The following is a 26,182-nucleotide window of genomic DNA, read 5'->3' as shown; positions in this document are numbered from 1 at the left end:
ATGATAGTGACTTGGACTGGGATGGTGGCAGCTAAGATGGAGAAAGCAGATGATTTAAGAAATATTTAAGTGTGGGTAAGGGTATAGCTCAAGTGGTAGTGGGCATGCTTAGCATGCACAAGGTCCTGGGTTCAATCTCCAGTACCTTCTTTAAAAATAAACAGATAAATTAAACCAAATTTGTTTAAAAAAAGAAAAAGAAAAAAAGGAAATATTTAAGTGAGAAAAACAGAAAATGGTAATAGGCACTGTCAGTGAGAATGGAGAGAAGTAAGTATCAAGGATGACAGAAAAGTCCCAAGATTAGGAAGAAACAATGTATGACTTTGGTCTTAGATGCCACAAAGTCTGAGATGTTTCTGAGATATCCAAGTTTCTCATACATTTGGGACTAGAGCTCAAGAAAAGTAATCTGAGTTGGAGGAATACATAATTTATAGGTATAGGAGGTGGAAAATAAAGTCATAGATATAAACGAAATTGCCTAGAGGTAGGGTGCTGAATAAGAAAAGGGTTAAAGACAGCGGTTTAGGGATTCTCAACATTGAATGGCCAGATACAGGAAAGTAAGCCTGAAGAGGGGAGAAGAGTGACTGGAAACAAAAAAGGAAAACCAGAGGAGTTTGGTGTCGTGGAAACCAAAGGAGGAGAGCACAAAGAAGAAAGAAGGGGTCAATAAATGCTGCTGAAAAGGTCATGTCTGATGAGGACTGAAAATGCATGCAGATGTCAAAGCTGAACATTTACTACTGTCTAGAAAGTGTATTTCCTATTAACTATACTATATTTAGAAACAGAACCCACAGAGTTTTTAATTCAATTCTTCAATCTTTCTATAAAGGACTAGTAAAGGCCAAAATATTAAAAAATGTTAAATCCTATCAAATGAAAACATTGGCTATAACAAACATACAATACATTTATAATCACAAAACATACCCTGGCTTCATTTCCTTCTGTTTCTCTATTTTCCCAAATGAATCAAACTGGACAGTCTTTTCCATTGTAAAGTTTACAATTAAGAGAACATTATATTTTAACTCGATGCCTTTTTTCTTCCCTTTAATTTTAGATTAAATATTCTCTATAAACAATCATCTAAGAGATTCCTAAAAGTATTCAGGCCCACATAATCTTTTATTAAATGCCCATCACCACAAAATCCCAATATCAGGACTACTGTAGTAATACTAAATAATTCAGAGTAAAAATAATGCCCAACAGACACATGTTACATCAACATGGTAATTTGAAAAGGTAGGCAAACAAGAGCCTCATCTTCATTCTGCGCTTCTTTTACCCCCTTGTTCCCTGTTTGGTGCTGACAATCCCTTCTCAAGAGGAACTAACAGCAGAAAAGCCCTGGGGTAGCAAACTAGAACAGTGGTATCTGTAGCCAGCTTCTTTCACACAACAAATACCCAGAGGTTTTCAAAGGATTTGCAAAGACCTTGTAAAATTTATGAAACTTATGTTTAGGCAAAAAAGAATTTAAAACCATATACCTATGTCAATTCCTCTTCGGAGAGTACTTTTGTCAGAGTCCTGATGACCGATCAGATCTTCTACCCAATGAATATAGTTGAGTCTCAAGGGAACCGTGGGAATTAGTCTCTCCAACGGAATATCAATAGAAAGTCCAAAATCTTCCCTTAGGAGAGTACAAGTCAGAGCTCTGACTGCTTCAGGGTCCTTAAAATTAAGACTGAGGGGTGGAGAAAAAGAAGTAATACTGATTAGTAAGATTCGCTGTGCTGTACCAGCTCTATGGCAACCAGGCAGTACAAAACACCCATTTGGATTTCCTAGGAGATCACACATAAATAGTTATGTAGAGCACTCAGTGCAGTGGCATATACACATGGATAACTAATAGTCACAGTATATGAAAGGCAGCATAAATTTCCACCATATAAAATATTGCATCTTCATGTATGTAACAGAGGACAAGAGCGCCTCTGTTCCAGTTCCTGCCTGTCTCCTTACTTTGTTACATGACTTTGGACATGTTATTTAGCCTCTATGAGACTGTTTCCTCAGCTGTAAAATGGGGACAGTAATACTTATATGTAGTGTTGCTGTGAGACAATTTGTGCAAAGTACTAGCATAATGCCTACTCATAGTAACTGTTTTTCAAATGCTGGCTATTTTTACTGCTATCAATTAACATGATTTGATGGTAGCATTCTTTGAAAATCATACTTAGAAGTGGAAAGAAAGCAGTATAAAATGTTTAAAACAGGATAACATACTTTTAAATATAACAAATATTACAAACATCAAATTTTAAATGTGACTATTTTAACAGGTTTCCCGAGGAATACTTTACATACTATAAATTTACCTGTAAGCACACAATTCAATAGTTTTTAGTAAATTCACAGATTGTGCAACCATCACCATGATCCAATTTTAGAATACTTGCATCACTCCCAAAAAGAAACCTTGTGCCACTTGTAAGTCATTCCTCGTTTCCACCCTCAGCTCTAGGCAACCACTAATGTACCTTCTATCTCCACAGATACGCCTTTTGTGGATATTTCATACAAATGAATCATATGATACATGGTCTTTGTGTCTTGAATTCTTTCACTCAGCAGTTTGTGAGGTTCATCCATGATACAGCATGTATCAGTACTTTATTCCTTTTTATGGCTGAATAATACTCCATTGTATGGATAACCACATTTGTGTTTTGTTTCTCCAATCCCCACTTGATGGCCATTTGGATTGTTTCTACTTTTTGGCTATCATGAACAAAGCTGGTATAACTATCCACATACAACTCTTCACATGGATGCTTTCATTTCTCTTGAGCAGATACGTAGGAATATATCAAATGATATATTTATGCTTCATTTTTTTGAGAAATTTGTATCAATGTAACTATTTTGGTGTTAAAATGCTGCTAAACTGAAAGTCTTAAAAAGAAAACCAACTGATCTTATTTATAAATGGGGCGATGAAAAGGGACAGCAGAAGGCCAGCAGACGTGACTGAATTACAAAAGGTCAGAGGAGCCTGAAAGTGTCTGCTCAGAATTCTGGCCTAAAGTTGAATGGTCAGACAGCTGGCTATCCTCAAGTAACTTCTCATCTGCCCTGCCTTCCTCTCTGTTCCCTTCCTGATTATTAAATGACCGATCATTCTGAAAATTTCAATGTCCAGATGCCTGAGTGCCAAGATAGAAGGAAGGGTGCTGAAGGAAGGGTGCTCTATCCATCTGGCTACCATGGACACTTCAGGTAGGTACCATGGACCCAAGTTCCTCCAGCACCCACAGCAAAAACATTCTAGTACAGGAGTTTAGAAACTTGGACTGTAATCTTGGCTGTGCAATCAACTGGCCATGGACTTAGAGTCACTCTAGTTCTTACGTCTCAGTTCCTCCATCTGCAAAATTAAGAGACTGGACACAATTATCTAAGGAGGCTTCTAAGTAAAATTTTATGGCTATATGAAGAATACTATAAACTAGTACAATGGTGGACACTTAAAATATTTGTAGAGCAAATAATAGAGACAAAGAGAATTAGGAAAGACAGATAGAATAACCAAACAGTTAACATTTTCATTATCCTCCATTATGACCCCATAACAAATTCTTTATTATTCTGCTACTTGATATTAATTATACTTAAAAGCAACACTATTGAACATGTACTAAGGAATATACAACTAGTGGTTGTTAGATGACATAACTTACTCTTTAAAAAGATCATTTAGAAAAGTACAACTTCAATAGTAAAAGAAGTTGTGAAGAGACTAATGATGGGCAGGATTAGATTTCAGGAATACAAATTTGTCTGTACTCCATACAAAAAATTTCACTCTATACTTGAATGTAACGGTTTCTTGGAACCTTTAAGAATGCTTCAGAGCACTAATTTATAGAGTAAAAATTGGAAGAGAGAGATTACGAATGAAACTTTAATATAATCTACAGCAAACAGAAAGAGGACAATTATATTGGAATCTCAAGAGATACAATGAAAGCCTAGAAGCAATGCCTTCCATTGCGATGAGCATGTCAAAAGGACACTGACCAGCTTTAAGAGGCTTTTACTGGCCAAATCTGGGGCAATCTGAATGAAGAATGTTAGCAAGGGATTATAATCCATAGAATAAAAGAAGAATATATGACTCCATACTTATATAAACAGATAAATAAATGGGGGAGAAAGGATAGCTCTTATAGTAGAATGACAACAAATGCAGAAGTAACAAAGAAGGTAGAAAATTACACTTGGCAATCACCGTGCTAATAATTATTTCAATTAAGAATCATCAATGGATGCTAAAAATAGTAGGTAACAGTTTGATGAGAAACATAATATTTACATAGTCTCAAAGTATCTCCCTACAAATGATCAATTACAAAGGAAAAAATATTAACTCTCCAATGAAGAAATCTGCTGAATATCACCCCTGACCAAAGTTAAGGTGATCAAAATTAACACCACTAATCATGGGACAAACTAATGTCATATGCTTCAGTGACACAATGAGAAGGATAAAAAGGACAAAGAAGACTTTAAAAAGCACACAAAATGAGATGGAATTCAGGAATAGATAGTGGAGGTGAGTACACAATCTTGTCATTATACTAAAACCCACTGAATTACACAATTTTAAAAGGGTGAATTTTATAGTGTGTGAACTGTATCTCAATAAATAAATGAAATGAAAATGAACAAGATGTTTAAAAAAATGAGAAAGAACAAATATGAGAGACAGATAATAGAGACTCTGCATACATATAATTGGTGTTCCTGAATAAAATAATCTAAAGGAACAGAACAAAGAAATATTTAAAGACATAATTCAAGATAATTTTCCAAAATTTAAAGACTCACTGTGTCCCTAGAAAAACCAATTTAAAATTAGCAACACCAACACATATCCTAAAGAAGGAACTAGACTTCAAGCATTAAGAGAAAAAAATCCTTTAGACATCTAGGCAAAAATGTTAAATCACCTACTGTAGAGAGGTGGGGCAGGAGACTTCCACACAGCACTATTTAATAGCAGAAGACAAAAGAACACTGACTACAAAGCCATTAGGGGGGAAAAAAGCATGTTATGCAACCATTCTGTACTAGGACAAATTGTACTTCCAGTATAATTACAACAGATAAACATTTCTGAGCACACAGGAACTCAAGGAATAGTTCCCATGATCCCTTTGTGAAAAAATCCCCAGTGGAAAAAGTTCACCCAATCCAGAGACAAGTGAAGAAACTATAGCAAAAGGACTAGCAGTGAGCATTGACGCTGTTTTAACCAGTGAGCAAGATTAAAACACTTGTGAGTTGTGGCTACATAATAAAATGTAAATGTCTATAAATCATGATAATATTACACATAATTAAAATTCAAGAGGAGAAACAGGAAAGGAAAAGGTACATTATTTCCTCAGCTTTTATGCACAGAATCAAAAGATTTCATCTAAAACTGATAAATTAATTAGCAGAGAGACAAGTATACATTTAAGAATGTAAATACCAGAAAAATTAAGAGAAATAATCAAATAAAATCAGGTGGTAAAGGAAAGGGAGGTGAAAACCAGATCACACAGTGTACAGGAAAAAAAGAATCAAAACAAAGTACAACATAAAAACAAATATGAAATAAATGAATGTAAATAGTAAACTCGCAAGACTCTCAGATAGGATCATAAAGCCAAAACCAACTACAATAAACTTTGCTGTAAACAAAAACTATGCCTAAAACAAAATGACCTAAAGATTGAAAATGAAAGCTTAAACAAAAGTACACCGGTCAACTGTAAGTAAAAAAGAAAACAGCAATCATAACCTTACAATAGATAATCTTAAATTTTGAGAGGTGGGAAAAGCATTAAACGAGATGAAGAAGCAACTGTAAAGCAACTGTCGGAAATACAAAACGCTGGAGCAAAACCAAGAGGACAATAACTTCAAAGCTGACTAACTTTACATATAGGTGGAGATGTTTTAAAGACGACCAGTTTCTGTAAAACAGGGAAAGTGGGAGTTTATTACATAAATATATGTTAGCAATAAAAAGTCTCATTAAAATATATTAAGCCTATTTAAAGAGATATTAAGTCTATTCCTAGACATCAGAGTTAGATATATATTAATTTTGTCATTTGTGGGGGCTGATTAAAGAGACTTAATCCATGGGCAAGCAAGCATGAACACAGTTCTGCTTCACTCAATAGCACAGCAATTGCCTCAATCAATTTTCACATTAAAAAAAAAAAGGCTAGCACTGCCTTTGTATTTCTCCCTCAGTTAGAAGCAATACAAACTCAGGTTCAACAGGATAAATGATGTAGTAATAAAAAGGTATTAATCTGTAAAAACTTTATTTTTAATTCTAACAAGAATATTGTATTTTACTCCTTTGAAATCTATCAAGTGTTCAAAAAAGATGGGCCAACTCCACTTCCTTCAATGACAATGATAGTCAATTTTTATACAGGAAAGAAGTTCGTATCTGAGTACCACACTAAAGCATTCAAATGAACTTACAATCTCTATTCTATAACGGTAGCCCAATCTATCACTATGCTTAATTGCTAGGCACATAGAAAGAATATATCCCATTGTGAAGTCTGTGTTCAAAGCCTTAAAACCTGAAATATAAAATTTCAGAATTTTTCTGTCAAAGAAACTTAATAACCTCAATATATTATAAAATAAACTTGATGAACAGTATTACCTAAGAGCAGTACCTACTAACAGAATTACTAACCTACAATTTCTGAATGTTATTTTGCACTGGCATTTTGAATAAAACTAAAAATCAGGAATTGCAAACACAAATATTTACAAGGTGCTAACCCAAAATGCCAGTCCCTGATAAGATATGGAGATTGTCTCAGAATGTTACTCAACACATGAACCAAACGCATGTCTGCTGAACTAAACACGCTCCTTGCCTCTGTGGACAGTAACAAACACTGTCTGGCCCAGCAGCCAGGCCAATGGTCATACTTCGAGTAGCACTATGCCAGATGACACAAATGACCATTTCAAAGGGGATGGTAACCACTCAGTTCTCGGTAATTAATGTCAAGTGAGTTTGCCAGCTCCGTTTTGCCAGATCTCTAAAATTTTCAAATAAAACTAGCACTCATATTTTTATTTAAAATTTCCCTGATTCTTAATATCTATGTAGGCAATAAACAACTGTAAGCTTTATACAACTGACAGGCTGACAGGTGGCAACCTCTACTGTAAACAGTGGAATTATAAGGAAAGTTGGGGTACTTGGCTACTCCACACTTTTAGAGATGAAGTATAAAAATGTTTCACTCTCCTTGAACACTATTTTGCTCAACTGAGTTATATGAAATAGGTTAGAATTTTTAAGAAGTTGTCATAGCTGGCATTCATTCCTTTATTCACTCAATAGATATTACACGTCAGTAATATACCAGACATTGTGGAAAATGCTGGGGATACTGCAGTAAGCAATACAGAGATCATCTCTCACTTCATGACGCTGACAGTCTGGTAGAGGGTAGGTATAATTCAAGAATCATCTGAGGCTGCTCTCTCTCTTGCCTTCTGAGATGGCCCATACTCTGTCTATGGAATATGTATCTCTCTAAATAAATCTACTTTTACTCAAAAAAAAAAAAAAGAATCATTTGAATACATGTAAAATTGTCACTGTGATGAATGCTATAAAAGATAGATATAAAATGCTAGGAAACCTACATAATAAGTGGAACTGTTTTAGGAAGGTCAGAAGAGACTTCCCTGAGGACTCAGAGTAGAATAAAAATTTAAAAAGGAAGGAACTGGAGGAAAGGAACATGCATTCTAGGGTCGTAGGTAAAGAGAAGAGCAGGTACAAAGACCGTCAGGCAGGAGAGAACTTAGAGGGCATTCCAGGTACTGAGAGACAGCCACTGCGTCCAAAATGCTGAATGAGGCATTAAGATGAGGCTGGAGAGGAAGACAGAGGCCAGATTACATAGGACTTTATAATTAGGACAACCATATAATTTCATCACTGAATCCAGGACTCTTCTGAAAGTGAAAGTTCAAACTATTAATCACACCAGGATAATCATAATCTATGTTAAAGATTTAGGTCTGGTACAAAATAAAAACAGACCAAAATGGAAGCAGAGATGCCAATTAGAAAGCTACTGCTGTATCTTGAGTTAAGAGGCTGGATAAAGGTGGCAGTGGCAAAGACAGGGAAAAGTGAAAGAATTCAGAGATATTCAGGAAGGAAAGTTTATCAGATTTGGTGACAGACTGATGTGGGAGGTGAGGGAGGATGTGTTCAGATATGTCTCCAGGGTTCTGGCTTGTTCAACAGGATAGACAGTGCCATTCACTGAAATTGAAAACTCTTGGCAGCGAATCAGAGAAATATCATAAATTTGAGCTGTATCTGAGACATTCCAGCAGAGACAGTGATTAAGCAAGATCTCTAGGTATAGAGCCCAGAAAATCGGTCTGAAGAAACAAATGTATATGAGATTTGCAAACAAATGAGGCCCTGGCATGGATGAGAGTACTTAAGGGGAAAAACAAAGTGAAAAGAAAAGAGCTTAACGCTAAGCCTCAAAGAATTCTTTAGGGACTGTATATTCAGTCATTACAGAGGAAGTTACACAAGGAGACGGAAAGGGTGGCAGAAGGAAAACCAGGAGAGTGTGGTGTGGTGCCAAGGAAGCCAAGGGTACAGGGTGTCCATGAAGGAGAAGAGTGTCAGCAGAGTAACCTGCTTCTCGAAGTCAACTGAGAATTGAAACCGGATTTAGTGACATGAGACCATGGAGACCTTTTCAGGAGCTGTTTTCATAGTGGTGGAATTAGAAACAATCCTGGAATGAGCTTAAGATTAAGTATGGTGTGAAAAAAAATGAAGACAGTAAAAATAGATAATTCTTCAAAAAGCTGAGTTATGCAAGGGAAAGAGAGATAGGGCAGAAGTGTTAAGGCTGGAGAGGTTTCATTTTGTTTTGTTTTTTAACTAATTTTTAAATGGATGACTTAAACATGTTTAAAAGTCAATGGAAAGTCACAAAGGTCACATATTATAATTCCACTTATAAAAAATATCCAAAAACATGCAAATCTGGAGATACAGAAAGCAGATTAGTGGTTTCGAGGAGTTCAGGAGAAAATGTAGTGGGGAGTGACTGCTTAATGGGTACAGGGTTTCTTCTGGGCTGATGAAAATGTCCTTGGGTAAGACAGTGGTGATACTTGCACAACCTTGTGAACATACTAAGAACAATTGAATTGTACACTATAAAATGGTGATTTTATGATATGTGAATTATACCTCAATTTTTTAAAAAGTCAAAAGGAAGAAGCCAGTTGACAGAGGGAGATTAAATATTTAAGAAAAGGAATACTGGACTCTGCAAGGTTCTTGAAATGGGAGGGGAGGGTATGGAATCCAAAGTACAGATGAAGTATTTAATTGAATTAGAATATAATAATAATAGCAATAATAATAATAATAGGTTGACAAACAGAACCAAAAGCCAAACCTATGGTCTTTTGTTGTACTTTCCACTAACTCATAGCTATCTATGACTGAGTTTAAGATTTTTTTTTTTAACTTTAACATTCTCCATGGTCAAACAAGCAATTAGATAGTAATACAATATAAAAACAAAGATCCTGGAACAGTTGTAAATGACCATTATTGATAATCCTAAATTAGCCAAAGAACCCAAAATCCTACTTGCAAAATAACAAGAAACCAACCTTGGCCAATCAAGTTGATCTCTTAAATGCAGATCCCTATGCTAGCTAAAGAGCAAATGACGGGGCAGAAAAACTTAGTCATCCAAACACTTCTTTGTTCTTTCCAAGCACAGTTAAGAGTACTGCAATTTTCTAGCAAAGCCCAGTGACTTACCCTAAATGCAGTGAGACTTAAAAAAAAAAAAAAAAGTAAAATATATTGGACTTAAATATATACATATAACTATATATTATATAATTATAATATATATATAAGTTAAATATATTTAAGTTTTGTACTACAGAAAATTTAGGAACAACCTAAAAGTAGTCAATAGGAAGTTGGCTGAGTAAGTTATAATACATCCACACAAGAGAATACTCTGAAATCATGAAAAGCAGTTAAGACTGCGTTGATCCACATAGTCTTTTATGAAGAGGGTTCCTTGATATATTAAATTAAAAAAAAGACACACTTTGAGTAAAGGCACACAAATACATTAAAATCACATTCTTGTAAAAATAAAATAAAAACAAGACAAAGAGATGCTGTATGTGAATATGCATAGAAAATAATCTGGAAGGGCCAGAACCACCTCAGGACGTGGAAATGGGTGGGTGGATGAGTAGGGGATGGAGACTTTCATTCTCATATTTTTGTATTATCTGAATACATGTTACATAAAACCACCTTCATAACAACAGTAAGTGTAACTATATGGAAAATGCTTATCTTAAGTGGGGGTAAAAAAAATTCTCTAATTGTACCTATATCAAAATTACAACCACAAAAATCACTAAATATGCATAAAGACAGGGCTTAGAAAGGAATACAAAGTAATTTGATCTTTGGGGTGGAATAACAGTGACTTTTTTCTGTTATGTATGCAACAGTACCATTATGAATATAGGTAGGATTTTTTGCAATTCTGCAATTTTTCCATTAAGGATTCTATAATGTTAGTATACTTTAAAAAATTCCTTTTTCAAAAAAAGAAGGCAGATCCTTGGCTCCAGAATATTTGTTTTCCATGAAAAGGAGCTGTTGGACCAAACCAGGATATTTCCCACAGTGACAGCAATCACCAAAAGATAGTACTACAGCTTGAGCATTAATTACATAGCTTCATGAAACACTTGGAGCAAGAGAAAAAGCAATATAATGTTTTCTTAGAGCCTTCAAACAGTTATTGTTTATACAAACAATTCTCATTATTTAGAAAAATGTACTTACTTTGATGGAATAGAGCATACAAGTAATCAATAAGGAACTACATCCTAATCACCAAAAAGCATAAGACATCAAGCAGAAGCTAGTTAACTGAAGAAAATAAACTGAAAAATCAATGAAGAGCTGGTTCTTAGACTTTGTTAGCAAAACAAGTATTTGTCTTCTTACGTCTAAGACAATACACTAATCTGAGGGTTGGAAATCTTTTTGTAGGACAAAAGTGAAGTCATGCGACTTCACCAGTTAAATATCTAGGTCACTTTAGCACCCTGGGACATTTAAAAATCCTGAACACAGGCAAGATCTTTTTTTCATTCCCATTCCTGAGAGCACAGGGAGGCACAGGAACTAAAATTAGCTCTCACGTGGAAATTAGCAATTTATTCCATCAGTCTTTGTTGTTTGTTTAACACATCCAGCTTCATACAACAGAACAGCCCATTGTGAACAGGCTCATGTCTGATTTCCCCAGGATGACTCTGGCTTTGCTACCAATGAATACAGTATTACCATTATAGATGCAGTTTGGAAAGATACATTCTGCAACTATGGTCAAAGAGACCATCATTCTAACACTGTAGAGGCTGAACCTGATGTAACAACAAAGGCTGAAGCCTTCTGACCTTACTCCAACATTGGTTTCTATTCATTAGAGCTTCACTGAAGTGCTAAAAATGGTACAGTCACAAAGACAAAGCTCTTCAACACTGGGTCTTCAGTTTAAAAACAAACCAGTTACGTGTCATACTCTATTCAAACACAACTGACAGGGCTCAAGTAAATTGCAGGAGGTTCCTATGGGGCTGGTTACTGTGAAAAAGCACAAACTAAAACCTAATTGAAATGGTCAAATATGATTACAACAAAGCAGTGACGGATGCAGGGCAGAAAAAGAGAGAGAGAGAGAGAGCACACACTAGCAATCCTCGACACCTTATCAAGTACACCTGGCTTAATAATAGTAAGAATACCTACTGCTAACCTTCATGACCACCATTCACAGTATGAATTTTTATCCCTCCTTTTTAGATAAAGAAATTCAGTCTCAGTAAAGCTAAGAACATTACCTAAAACCTCACAGCTGGTAAGTGGCACCCTCAAGATGGGTCCTTAGGATGACTCACTCAGAAGTGCCCCTCTTTCCACACCACACCCTGCTTCCCTTAAGAGAGCATTCAAAGGCTGAGCAAATAAATGACACTTCAATCCATCTCTGGTCTAATGTTCCTTTTTTTTTTTTTTGGTGGTGGTGGGGAATTAGGTTTATTGATTGATTCATTTATTTATTTTTAATGGAGGTACTGGGAATTGAACCCAGGACCCCGTGCATGCTAAGCAGGCACTCTATCTACCACTGAGCTATATACCCTTCCCCCTCAGATCCAATGTGCTATCTGGTATTCCTTTCCCATCATTAGCTGGGTTTATATTTTGGCCATTCTTTTTCATATATCTTCTTGAGTTAAACAAAAAGCCAGAATAAAAACAAAGAACATTAGAGGGGGAAGAATATAGCTCAAGTGATACCAGTAGAGCGCATGCTTAGCATGCATGAGGCCCTGTGTTCTATCTCCAGTACCTCCATTAAACCAACCAACCAACCAACCTAATTACCGTCTCTCCCTAAAAACATTTTTTTAATTAAATAAAGAACATTCTGTCGACGTATAGAATCATCAACAACTCTTACCTAAGTAAGTAAAAACAGCGATGATGTCTAGGAGTAGGTAGATCATTTATGCTAAAAAAAAAAAAAGTACTTCTCATCTACTTCTGTCATAGATACCTAAACATGCTGTACTGCCAACTATCGATAAGCTCATATTGCTCCCACATCTTTAAAGAAATAAGAGCAGGTTCTCAAGTTTGCCTCACCCTCTTCCCATTCCTTTATAGATAAATTTGCTTTTCCTTGCAAAATTTTTAAATTACTTTTGCCTGTCACAAAACAACCACTTTGAACATCAGGCTTGTAACTTTTAGTCTTTTTCTATGCACAGCATATCAGCACAGATATTTTGGTTTTAGTCTGAAACAAAATGGTCATGTTTTATAGGCTATAGGCTATGTGGTATTCCATCGTATGGAATTACACTGTAAGAAGCTACATTTTGGATATTTAGACTATTTCCAATTTTGCTTGTTATAAACAGCTCTGGGATAAACATCCTCAAACATACATTATTTAAGTATGCCTTTTAGAACCTTCAAAGCTGAGTTTCAACCAGCATTTTATCACTATGCCCACGTGACTATATTTTTGCCATTGATGGATACTGTATATTTTATCTTTGCTAATTTTGTCCATTTGTCTTTATTCTTTTGTGAATTGCTCATTTTCATCCTTAACCTTATCTGTCGACGTTTTTCCCTTTTTCTTATTGTCTTTAAGAGTTCTTTATATTAAGGGAGCTAATTCTTTGCTATATGCTGTAAATATTTATACTGTGTTGTCATCTTTTATTATTTCTTGATATATAAAAGTTTTTACTTCTTATGTAGTTGAATCCATCCATCTTTTATGAATTCTACCCTTGGAGTATGCTTAGAAAAACCATTCCTACACACAAAGTTATACACAGTTCATCTGTATACTTTTTTCTAGTGCTTAAATATATATACACATATTTAAATCATTAAAACATCAGGAACTTATTTTGCATAACATATAGGAAAGGGAATCTAATGCACCTTCCCCACACTGTCCCAACTGCATCTATTAAAAATCTATTACAAAAAAAAAAATCCATTACTGTCTGCCTCCACCCTTAACCTGAAATGCCCTCATTCAACACTATAGTCTTTACATGGTGGGGTGGTATCTTACTTGGGAGTCAGGTTCTAAAGCAAGCACATAAAGTGAAAATCCAGTATGGTCAAAAATAACACCGTAAAATCTTTAATCATTCATAGCACTGTGAGGCATTCACATTATGAGAAACACACAGGAGTCAAGACTGATTAAGAAAGGAAGATTCACCCTGCCCACTCTATACTCCCTCTGGGAGGTACATTATTGATTAGAATGCAGGATGGAATCACCCTATTTAATGTGCACATGTTGTACAGACTTGAATGCCACTTTGTGCCAGAAAACTGATGGCCCATCTTGTGGCAATACTACACTAGTGTTTTAATTACTCTAACTTCACAATGTATTTAAAGACCCATCTGGGAAAGTTTACACCACTTCACCTTTCCATCACCTATTTATAACATTTGCTTTGAACATCTCTTCTTTGAACTAAAGAAACATTGTGTCACTTTCTCCCCCAAAATGTTAGCAGAATTTTGATTTGAGGAAGAATCAACAATATTAACTATATTGAGCCTCCCCATCCAGAAATACACTATGTCCCTAGATTCGCTGTGTTCTCCTAGGCCCCTGAGACTAATTCTTTTGCATAGTTACGTATTTCTTTGCCAAGTTTCTGTCTATTCCTCTTCATTACTGTGGATGGGATCTTTTATTGCAACTATATTTTCCAACCAGTATTTGGAAATCTAGCAATTTTCTCTTATTTATTGATATATATTTTTAAAAATATTTATATGTATATTTTATTCAGCAATCTTGTCATTTGAATATTTTTCAGTGATTCTCAAATGTTTTTTTCAGGTAGACAATAATCAAGTCACCTGTAAAATTGTAATCCTTTTTCTTTCTGATACTTATAACTCTTAATAAATAAGGGAAGCAGTAGACTGAGCCAGGGAGAGTTCCAGCTCAGTCATTTATTAGTGTTACAAGCCTGTACAAGCTATTTAAAAAGAATGTGCATTCATATTCATAGATTAAAAAGTTGAAAATATATCATTAAGTCAAACCCATATATTATTTAGGCTATCAGCAGTATTTAACCTTTATGGGGTCAATAACCCTTCTAAAAGTGAAGTTCTAAATGATAGGTTAAAGCTTTAAACCTTATCTCCCCAAGAAAAAGAACATACACAAACAGTATTTTTATCTAGTTGTCTTCAAAACATTCATAGATCCTCTGAAAGTCCCTAAGGCCAGTGTTCTCTATTTATTTTTTTGGTTGGAAATACAAAGAGAAATGTCTCTGAATTATCTCAAACACTTTAAAAAAGCTATTTCTATGTTATATATATATATATTTTTTTTTTTTTCAAAATGCCGTAAGTCTTCATTTTTTAAAATCTTCACTGAAAATTATTTCTTTTATCAACTAGCCTTCTTTTTCCATTTTAAGGTTTTACCTTCTATTTTACTTTTTTTAATTTGGAGAGAACTGTCATTTGTCTAGTGTATTTTTGCCCATCCCTGCGATTTTGTTTTAGGTAGGCCATCTGTAAATGGCATATAGATATACTTCATAGAGTAATTATCCTCATGCATTCAACAAATATTTATTGAATGTCTTTTACTTGCCAGACCCCCTCAAACCATTCAGATTATATTGTGATAACAGATCTGTTTGGTCTGCTCTGAGTGATTAAAAAAAAAAATCTTAAGCCATCTTAAAAATCCTAACCATCTTAAAAATCTTCCTCTGGTTCCTCAAAGTCTAAGCCATCAAGTCCCCTCTAATTTGCATGATGTGAAAGGCTCTTTGTGACCTGTTCTGTTTTCCTTTCAGTCTCACCTCCTGGTATTTACTCCCTAAGCTGTTATCCTATACCCACTTCAGCCCCCTCTACATGCAGTTCTGCAAACTTACCAGGCTTTTCACAAAATTCTGTTCTCTGTACTTGGAACTCTTTCCCCTCTTCTATTCATCCTTCAGAATTCAAAGACTCAAGGCCTTCACTAACACCACCCCACATCACCACTGTGTCTTTCCCTTCAAAAATTGCCTATGAAATACCCTACTTCTCAGATTCAACATGCCCATCTCTAAAAATATCATCTCCCCCAAATCAGTTCATTCCCCCTTATTCCCTACCTCAGTAAATGGCGTTATCACCTAATTTCTTGCTAAATCATAATCCCAAACACCATACTTGGCACATACTTAATTTCTACCATGTCCTGCTAGTTCTATTCATGAATGTCCCTCAGATTCATCCAATAATTTCTTTCCCTCCTCCCTCTACCTAGTTGGGCCACAGATATGTCTAATCTAGATCACTGAAACGATTTTCATCCTAGTCCCCTTACTTGCAGTCTTAATTCACCCTGCAATCCATGCTCCACAATGCTCCTAGAACACATCTGTCTAAACACAATTCTGAACATGTTATTCCTCTGCTTTAAAACTGTAGTGGATAAGGACAGGGAAGGGTCTGAAGACACAACTCTCTGCACATGTTCTTGAGATAAATTCCGAACTCCTCACTGGGCCTCATAAAGAACTGCAAGCATAATCCTCCCAAGTCTTATCTCCTGTCACTTGTCCACCACATTCTAGGCTCTCAACCTTTCCAGTACCCCCTACGACTCTGCACACACTATTCCCTCTGCCTGTAACTCTCTTCTTTCTACCTGGTTAACTCAGACTCCTTCAGAACACAACTAAGACATCATTTGTTTCAAATCATTCTCTAAATCCCAAAGTTGGGACCAGGTTTTCCCTCTGTGTGACTCCACCATATATCCCACAGGTTCTGCCACACTGAAAGGTTAACTGCTTATTTATTTGTCCACTCCCCCCACTCCTTCTGGAGTGTGTAAACTCCAAATATGGCAGTGACTAAGTCTTTCTTGTTTATTATGGTTTTCCTAGAACTTAGCACAAAATGGTTAATCAGTAGATATTTATTAAATAATTAAATACAAAAGTATGTATAGAGAGGAAACAAAGATAATAAAACTATCTGCTCTGAAGCTACTAGGATAAATAAACATCCATATACATAACTATGAAGCAAAGATTTAAGAACAATGGTAGGGATGATCTAAACAAAGAAAAATATCAATTCAATATCTCTGGGGTGATCTTCAAAGTCAGGTGTCAAATATGATTCGAGTACGCAAAGAAAGTATTAGAACTCTTTTAAAAACATATTTTTTTTAATTTTATTTTTGTTTTTATTTTGGGGGGAGGAGGTAATGAGGTTTATTTGTTTATTTATGTTTTAGATGAGGAACTGGGGATTGAACCCAGGACCTCATGCATGCTAAGCATGCACTCTACTACATGAGCTATACCCTCCGCCCTTAAATATTTTTTCATTTCTAGTTTCAAATGTTTGTTTTCTAATGTGCTTAACACAGCAACAGAGTAAGTAATTAAAGCATTCGTATATGGAGCTGTGCTCAACTTTTTACTGAGTGGAACAGACAATAAAGCTTGGAAATCACCATTCTAGGGATTTGACTTAACCTTTGTGTATTGGTAGGGGTCATGGATCTCTTTGAAAATCTGGTGAAAACTGAGGATTATCTCCCACAAAAATGAATGCAAATAAATAAATATATATATACACACACACACATATATATACGTATATATAGTTTTATATGATTTCTAGGGTATCTTGGCTCCCAGGTTAAGTTCTGCCCTAAGGTCTCCATTTCTACAAGAATTCTGCCAGGGGAAGGATGAGGTCAGCAAAATGCCTCAACTCCAGTGATCCTATTATTCCTGACCTTCCCACTTCTCCACAAAACCTGCGCTTTCTCCTCTCCACAGGTGAATCACATTTTCCCCAGGCAGGCTTGAAATTTCCAATCCCCTCTGTAACTCACATAGAATTTAGGGATGCAATCAAAGATTTCCTTCTCAAGGGTATGACAAAACATCAGTTATTCCCATACCATTATCATAATCTTTGCCATTTCCTGAAGTACTCATACTATTACTTTCTTAATTTTTAATAATTAACTTTTAAACTTAAATCTAGTGATATCCTAAGTAATAATTCTGTGAAATCAGATTTGATGTCCTTGTTATTATTTCCCTACCTCAGACCAAAATAAACACACATTTAAAATAAGGACTTTAGACCCTCGCTAGTCAAGTTTTAGAGCACAATCCTAGCAGTTACTCTGGAATCTCTGTTGGGTAAGTAATAATTTGGACAGCAAAAAATTTTTATTTTTTTTAGTCAGAAGGAAACTTAAAAGCATCTGGTCCAGTCTTTTCATTTTATAGGTTAAAAAGCTGAAACCCAGAGAGGTTAAATGATTTGTTCATAGTCAGATGAGAAATTTAAGGAAATATCTAGGATCAGTATTCAGGTCTACTGGCAGTTCAGTATGCTTTCCACCACATCGCGTCCATTCAGATTACACTAAAATAACACTGTATCAAGAGTTCTTCATCTGTTACCTACCTCACTCTTCCATTCAGATTTATCTGAACATGCTGCTTAAAATCTGGATATTTGGATGCCAGATATGCAAAGTCAGGAGGTTTGTCCTTGTATCTATTCCTTGCATGCATTGATTTACTCAGAGCCATCTTTAAAAAGAAAAAGAAAAAAAAAGGAGGAAAAATCAGCATATTTAGTTTAAAAAAAAAAATCAATGGGAAATGCAGGTGGTTGCCAAGTCAACAGTTACATCCAACACATCTTTGCCAACCAAGAAAGTAGAAGTTATATTTTTTAAATGTACACAACAAATAAGTACGTGAGAAGATGCTCAACATCATTAGTCATTAGGGAAATGCAAGCCAAAACCAAAATAAGATACCACTTTATATCCATTAGGATGGTTATTATTAAAAAAGAAAATAACCCGTGTTGGCAAGGATGTGAAGAAACTGAAGCCCTCAGGCACTGCAAGTGGGAATGTGAGATGGTATGACTGCTGTGGAAAAGTTTGGTGGTTCTTTAAAAAGTTAAACATTACTATATGATCCAGCAATCCCACTCCTAAGTATAGACCTGAAAGAACTGAAAGCAGAGATTCAAACAGATACTTGCAATGTTCACAGCAGCATTATTCATAATAGCCAAATGATGGAAGCAATCCCAAGTGTCCATAAGCAAATAAATATACAAAATGTAGGATATACATACAATGGACTATTATTCAGCCATAAAAAGGAATGAAATTCTGACACATGCTACAACATGTATGAACCTTAAACATTATGCTAAGGTTAATAAGCCACACACAAAAGGACAAATACTAGATTATCCCACTTATATGAGGTACCAACAATAGGCAAATTCATACAGAAAGTAGAACAAAAGTTACCAGGGGTTGGGAGGAGGGTAAAATGGTAAAATATTATTTAATGGTACATGATTTTTGTTTAGGATGATGAAAAACTTCTAGAAGCAGACATTAGTGATGGCTGTACAACACTGTGAATATATTTATACTACTGAATGCTACACTTGAAAATGGCTAAAATGGTAGATTTAATGTTATATATACTTCACCACAATTTTTTAAAAATGTACACAGCATAAGATGAATCTTTATGTTTAAACCAAGACAAGAAAATTGGAAACTATTCTTTTAAAAGCATCAAAGTGGCAGAAGGCAGTATAATCAACAGCCAAGAATATTATAGTTAGAGATTGGTTGCTTTTTTTTTAATGTATTCTTTTTTCTATTTACTTTTTTAAATTTAAATTTACTTTTTAAATTGAGGTACTGGGGGTTGAACCCAGGACTTTGCGCACTAAGCATGCACTCTACCACTGAGTTATACCCACCCTCCCAGAGGTTAGTTTTTACAGTGGTCTTGCACAGATTGACTATATGGTAGTATACCGTAAAGTCACTAAAGTTTAAAAAAATTCTTCTATTCCAAGTTCTTTTATAAATTTCAGTCTTGTCATTTTTAGGTAGATAAAGCTAAATGAAAATAAACATAGTAATTTTGTTTTCCTCAAGAATACAAAAGAAGAAAAAAGTTAATACATTTATAGCAAGAAATAAAAACCGGAAGAAAAACCACGGTAGTGGTTGAGTAAATCTCTAAGTAGCTCATAATTTAAAATACATTTTAGTGTGTATCTCTGGATGGTAAGTAATTTTTATTTTCTTCTTTATGTCATGCTGCATTTTCTACATTTTTCATAACATGCATTCATCTAAAATGGTATAGTGTAAGTCAGAATCCTGAGTCACCTGAGAGTTTTCTATCCCTCTCATATTCCAAGAAATCCACAGTCATGTGGATTTTATGTACTAAACACCTCTCAAATCCATCCATTTTCCCCTATCTCCACCAATAGCAGCCCAGTACAAGTTACTTAGACTGCTGTAACAGCCTCTTAATTTGTCTCCCTGAATCCACACTTACTGTCTCCAGTCCTTTTTCAACCTTGCAGTGATCATTTCTAAACACAAATCTCATTGTGTCCTCCTCCCATCCCCACTTGCTCAAAACCTTACTAAGGAGAAAAACAAAAACCATTACTTAGCATATATACAAGACCTAGCATGGTGTGGCCTTACCTATGTTCTCACCATCAGCCTAGGTCACATCTCCTGCTCTTCTATTCATCCCTCCACTTTGGCAACAGCGTCTTTACCTAGGTCACTCTTTTTGTCTATAATATTCATTCCTCCCTTCTTCACCTGATGAATTCCTAGTCACCCTTATTACCACAGTTCAAGCATCTCTTCTTCACGAAGGTCCTTCCTTCCCTAGTCTCTCCATTTCACACATATCCCCTATTGTAAAGCATCTTAGCAATAAGCACCTTCCCTTTGCAGGCTTTGTTAAGATACAATCTTACATAGTAATAAAACTGTTAACACTCTATTTCAGAAGGTTTTTGAAAGCTTTCTACACTGGAAATTTAATAACGATTTTCAAAAACAAATTGTCTTCCCCTCCGATGTTCCAAATCATATATCTAACTGCCCACTCACTTGATTGGCTCAAAAGTACTTCATGCACAACATGTTCAAAATTAAATCATTCCTACCCACCCCAAACTTGTCCTCTTCTAATCTTCCCTATTTTGCTGAATGACACCACCATTGTTCTTGTGGCACACAAGACAGAAATCTTTAGCACTTTTCCTACAATAAATATCTGTTGAGTGAATGAATAATTCAAAATTTGGGGGAAATAGAGTGACATTTGTAAGTTTTTCAACACACTAAGTTACCACATTTTGCCCCTCATGTTATCACAGACACTCACTACGTACAAGTTTTAATTTCCTAACATGATGGAAGCATAAAACTAAGACAGTTCTCAGTCTCCAAGAAAAAGTTGAAAAGAAAAATGCTTTCCTTTTTTTGTGATTCTGTCAAGCAACAACAACAAAGAAAGATACTCTAACAGGATTTCAAGACACTGGTATGTTAGGGTTCTGTAACACATTGATTCTTAAGACTACATAGCTGATGTCAGTGCACACACACGACATTCTGAACACGTGGAGAAATTAAATCACAGATATGGCAGATTCATTTCCTACATTACTCAACCCTTCTGGTCAGAACAGATGCAGAATGAGTCAATAAACCCACTTATTTGCTAACTAAGCTCAGGCAAGGGTTCTTAGCTAAGTCTATCCCATTCCTCAAGAGTTTAACTGAGTGTCAACTCTTACCTCGCATTGGCACTCCCCCTTCTCTCTAACCTAATCTATTTTTCTCTTCCTGGCTGATTCTACTCTAGCCACATTGGTCTCCTTGTTGTTTCTCTATCAAGTCTGGCACAATCCTGCCTCAGGGCTTTTGTACTTGCTGTTTGGTCTGCATGGATTGCTTTTCCCCCAGATATACATACATACAAGGTACCCTCACTTTGTTCAGGTCTTTGATCAAATATTACCATCTCACTGATGCCTTTCCTGAGTACCTCCATTTAAATGTGCAGTGAGTGAACACACTCCTGTCTCCCTTAGTAGCTTCAGCATCTACATAAAACTTACCCATCTGACATTCCATATATGTTACTTTTTTTTTTAATCTGCCCAGCCAGTAAGCTACATGAGGGAAAATATTTTGTCTATCTCATTCACTGCCAGATCCCAGGGCCTAAAACAGGGCCAGGAGAGTAGGCACTCAATAAGTGTTTGTTGACTGAAAGCCCAATGGAACTCTTTACATTGTCCAGGCCACTGAAACACAGCATCCTCATTCTTGATAAGCAATCCCCATCTTGAGTCTCTAAAAGGCTCGGCCTTAGGGCTGGACTTTTTTATTCAGGGCTACCCGAGTCAGTCCAGAAAGCCAAAGTAGTAGACTCATTGAAGCTGAGGCTTCGAGTTTCTTTGATCTTTCCCACCTCCATGCTTCTGTTTCCTTGGTTTCTTCTGACCCTTAATTGTCCTCTTCAACTACCATCTGTCTTAATACCCAAGACTGTAAAATAATCTAAATTCCGCTTTCATAATTTTGAGAATTCCTTCTGCAGAGATCCCTACCACTTCAATACCAATCTCCACTTTCACTCGTCCCTTACTTCATAAATCTGATTTTTCCCACTAGTCCAGCCACTGCCAGCTCTCCATCTCTCCCACTCCCTTCCACGCCCTCATCTTACCCACTCAGTTTGTCTCCCAGCCTCAGTTTCGGATGTCACTAAACCTTCACCGCCCCAGGGGGTCTTTCCTACTTCAATACCAGTCGCCATTGTATTTGCCAACTCCTCCTACCTACCGCCCCCCTCCCACACACACACCCCCTCGCGCGCGCGCGCACGCACGAACACACATATTCGAGTCTGTCTTCTTAGACACCGAAGTCAGCGCCTCACGGGCCCAGAACCCGAGAATAAGGAACCTGAATGATACACAGATTAAGTAAACTCACAATCCGCGTGAGAGATACTAAGTGACTCACCTCGGAGGTCAAAGTTCCTGCCAGACGACTAGTCTGGCGCGGGCTTCTATAACCCCACGGTTTAAGAGTCAGGCCACGAGCAGCACGAAGATCCTAGAAACGCAGATGTTACGCTCCCAGTGCGCCGCCATCTTGGGTCTCTATCCAGCCTCGTGATTGGACGAACCACTCTCGCGCGATCTGTAGCGGATTCTGGAGAAAGAAGAAACTGTCGCGAGACCTGGAGTTTGCGGCCCTGTCAGAGGGAGGGGGCGTGGTAGCAACCAGAGTCCTTTGCATAAGGACGCCTGGATTTAAATCTGCTAGAGGCTTTGTTTTTTTTTAAACGTAGATTAAAAAAAAAAAAAAAAAAGGTAACCTTCCAGGCCCGACTCCAGTTTTACTAAATCATATTCTCTGGAGTTGGGTGGGGAATATAAGGATGGATGCGGGGTGGGGAGGTGTTTTGGCGGGCAATTAGCGTTTATTCTGCAATAAGTCTCTCCTTGTGCGACGTGTTATTTAGTGATCACAGATAAACCTGTGAGGTGAGGAAGGATAATCTCGTTTATAGAGGAAGAATTGGGGATCAGAAATATCAAGTCGCTCAGGATCTTACATCCAGGTGATATCAAATCCACGTTTTTCATATTTCCTCACCTGCCTCTTGAGCTGGAAGCTCTGTTAAAGGCATTTAGTTTTTATTTTCAACTCGGTTATACTAATTTTTACCCTCTGCTAAGTAGAGTGAGCATTAGTGTCCCATTTTACGATTGAAGCAAAAGGGTAAATGACTTTCAAAAGACATACAACTAGTACTAGGACTACAGTCTGAGCCTCTGGACACCCCCACCCCCTTAGTATCTCTTACCATTAAAAAAGCTCGCCTATGTTCTAGTACTTGATGTGAAAGCTTCTAGAAAACGATTGTAATTCAGTTTAGAGACAGGGATGGAGATTTCAGCTTTATGGAGAACTGAGTGTACCAGTGTTACCCAAGGAGAGGTGAGGTGTTTTCATTATCTTTTGTGTAACAAACCACCCCAAAAAATGTATGTCTTAAAACAACAACCATATTATTTGCTGAGTGTGAAATGTGGGCTGGGATTAGCCTGGCCATTCTGACGCTGGCCTTGTAGTTGGGGGCTATTCAGCTGGAATGGTGGGCCTCTCTTTCCCTGTAGTCTCAAATTCTCTCCCACTCTCTGTGACCTTTCTACATAATCTCTCCAGCAGAGTAGCCAGGTTTCTTACGTTCTGGCTCAGGGCTCCCAAAAAGGCAAAAGTGGAAGATGCCAGGCCTTCTTAAGGCTTAACCTCAGGACTTGTGCTTTCACCATATTCTATTGGTTAAAGCAAGTCCAAGGGTCAGTCCGGATTCAAGAGTAGGGGACTATGCCAGGGTATCTTCCAGTACTGGCAGGCATGGTTCACTGGGTCTACCAATGAAACAGAATACTACAAAAATATTTCTGTCTTTAATTAGTAGTGACTGACTTTATTTTTACAGTATATAGTGCTTGCTTCTGGAAAGGTTAAAAAAAGAAAATAACCTTGGAGATATGACTAGTAGGGTTGAAAGTGGATTGTAACCCTCCTACACTGTTGGTGGGAATGTAGTTTGGTGCAGCCACTATGGAAAACATTATGAAGATTCCTCAAAAAAATAAAAATAGATTTACTATATGATCCAGCAAGCCCATTCCTGCACATATATCCCGAGGGGACACTAATTTAAAAAGAGACATGCATCCCAATGTTCACAGCAGCATTGTTTACAATGGCCAAGACATGGAAACAACCTAAATGTCCACTGACAGATGACTGGATTAAAAAAAAGTTGTGAGATATATATATATATATACATATATATATATACACACATACATACACACACATATACATATATGTATGTGTGTATACACACACACAGAGGAATACTACTCAACCATAAAAAAGAATAAAATAATGCCATTTGCAGCAACATGGATGGATCTGGAGATCATCATTCTAAGTGAAGTAAGCCAGAAAGAGAAAGAAAAATACCTTATGATATCACTTATATGTGGAATCTAAAAAAAAAAAGACACAAATGAACTGATTTACAAAACAAAAATAGACTCACAGACATAGAAAACAAACTTATGGTTTCCAGGGGGGAAAGTAGGGCAGAAGGGATAAATTTGGAGTTTAAGATTTGCAGATACTACTATATATAAAATAGATAAACAACAAGTTTATACTGTATAGCACAGGGAACTATATTCAATATCTTGTAGTAACCTATAATGAAAAAGAATATGAAAATGAATATATGTATGTATATGTGTGACTGAAATATTATGCTGTACACCAGAAATTGACGCAACATTGTAAACTGACTATACTTCAATAAAAAAAAAAAAAGGTAGCCATAAGAAAAGATGTGAAAGAAAATCCCTGAACTGATAACAGTGGTTACCTTAGGGAAACTGAGTTGGAATTTTAGTGGTGGGGCATGAGACTTTTTAATTTTTTCTGCCTTGAGTGTTTTACAATGATCATGAATTGATATACATTTGTATAATTTAAAAACAGATTTTAAGTAATAAAAGTAAAATGGAAAGAAGACAAAATCAGATTTGTAGAAAAACCACATCGTGAAAACGCGTGCAGGAAAAGACAATTTGGAGGGGAAGCAAAGTTGGATAATATGTGACAAAAAGAGATTTAGAAGCTGCATCCAGAAGCTACCAACTCTGTTTAGTAAGAGTTCCAGAAGGTGAATACAGAGAGAATAAAAGAATAATGGAAGAAAATGTCCTAAAGCTGAGAAAGATACAAGGCTTCAAATTGAAAGAGTTTACTGTATACCAAACTGAATGAATTTTAAAAGGCCCAAATCATGTCAAGCTGTTATAGGAGACCCTAATCCAATATGATTGATGTCCTTATAAAGAGAGGAGATTAGGTTACAGACAATGCAGAGGGACATAGGAGGACACAGCAAGAAAGCCATCTGTGAACAAAAGAAAGAGGCCTCAGAAGAAACCAAAATTGCTGACACTTTCATTTTGGACTTCTAGCCTCTAGAAGTGAGAAAAAAATAAATCTCTGTTGTTTAAACCACCAGGCCAGTGGTATTTTGTTGTGGCAGCCTTAGCAAACTTATATAGCCTCTTCATTATGTTTATTCTTAACTATTTTATTCTTTTAGATGCTATAGTAAATGGAGTTGTTTTCTAAATGTCCTTTTAGAATTGTGCATTGTTACTGTCTAGAAATGCAACTTGTTTTTGTAGGTTGATTTTGCATTCTATGACTTTGCTGAATTATTTAATTTGAACAGTTTTTTGTGGGTTTTTTAGGGTTTTCTACATATAAGATCATGTCATCTATGAACATCATTTTACTTTTTTCTTTCAAATTTGGATGCCTTTTACTTATTTATCTTGCCTAATGGTTCTGGCTAGGACTTCCAATACTATGTTGAATAGAAGTGGCAAAAGCAAGTAACCTTGTTGCTAATCATAGAGGAAAAGCTTTTTGGTCTTTCTTTTTTTTTTTTTTTAACATTTTTTATTGATTTATAATCATTTTACAATGTT

General features: G+C 36.2%; 1 protein-coding gene across 3 annotated transcripts in view; it reads right to left on the bottom strand.

Annotated features, from left to right (window-relative positions):
* METTL16 (methyltransferase 16, RNA N6-adenosine) overlaps positions 1-22,753 on the bottom strand; it is a 61,625-nt gene extending 38,872 nt beyond the window's left edge. Inside the window, exons 1-3 of one of the 3 annotated variants that reach the window (XM_010986407.3) lie at positions 22,617-22,753; positions 18,182-18,309; positions 1,506-1,705 (exon numbers count right to left, since the gene is read on the bottom strand). In XM_010986407.3, the coding sequence (XP_010984709.2) occupies positions 1,506-1,705; positions 18,182-18,309 (328 nt within the window). In that variant the 5' untranslated portion in view covers positions 22,617-22,753. Of the gene's footprint in view, positions 1-1,505; positions 1,706-18,181; positions 18,310-22,317; positions 22,591-22,616 lie in introns of those variants that run through there. The other 2 variants (XM_064495818.1, XM_031468549.2) reach the window with 2 other exon arrangements.
* Positions 22,754-26,182: the final 3,429 nt, after the last annotated feature.

Source organism: Camelus dromedarius, chromosome 16, assembly GCF_036321535.1.
Source record: "Camelus dromedarius isolate mCamDro1 chromosome 16, mCamDro1.pat, whole genome shotgun sequence".
NCBI classification, from domain to species: Eukaryota; Metazoa; Chordata; class Mammalia; order Artiodactyla; family Camelidae; genus Camelus; species Camelus dromedarius.
Note: the sequence above shows the minus strand (reverse complement) of the source record. Positions and strands in the feature narration are given on the sequence as shown.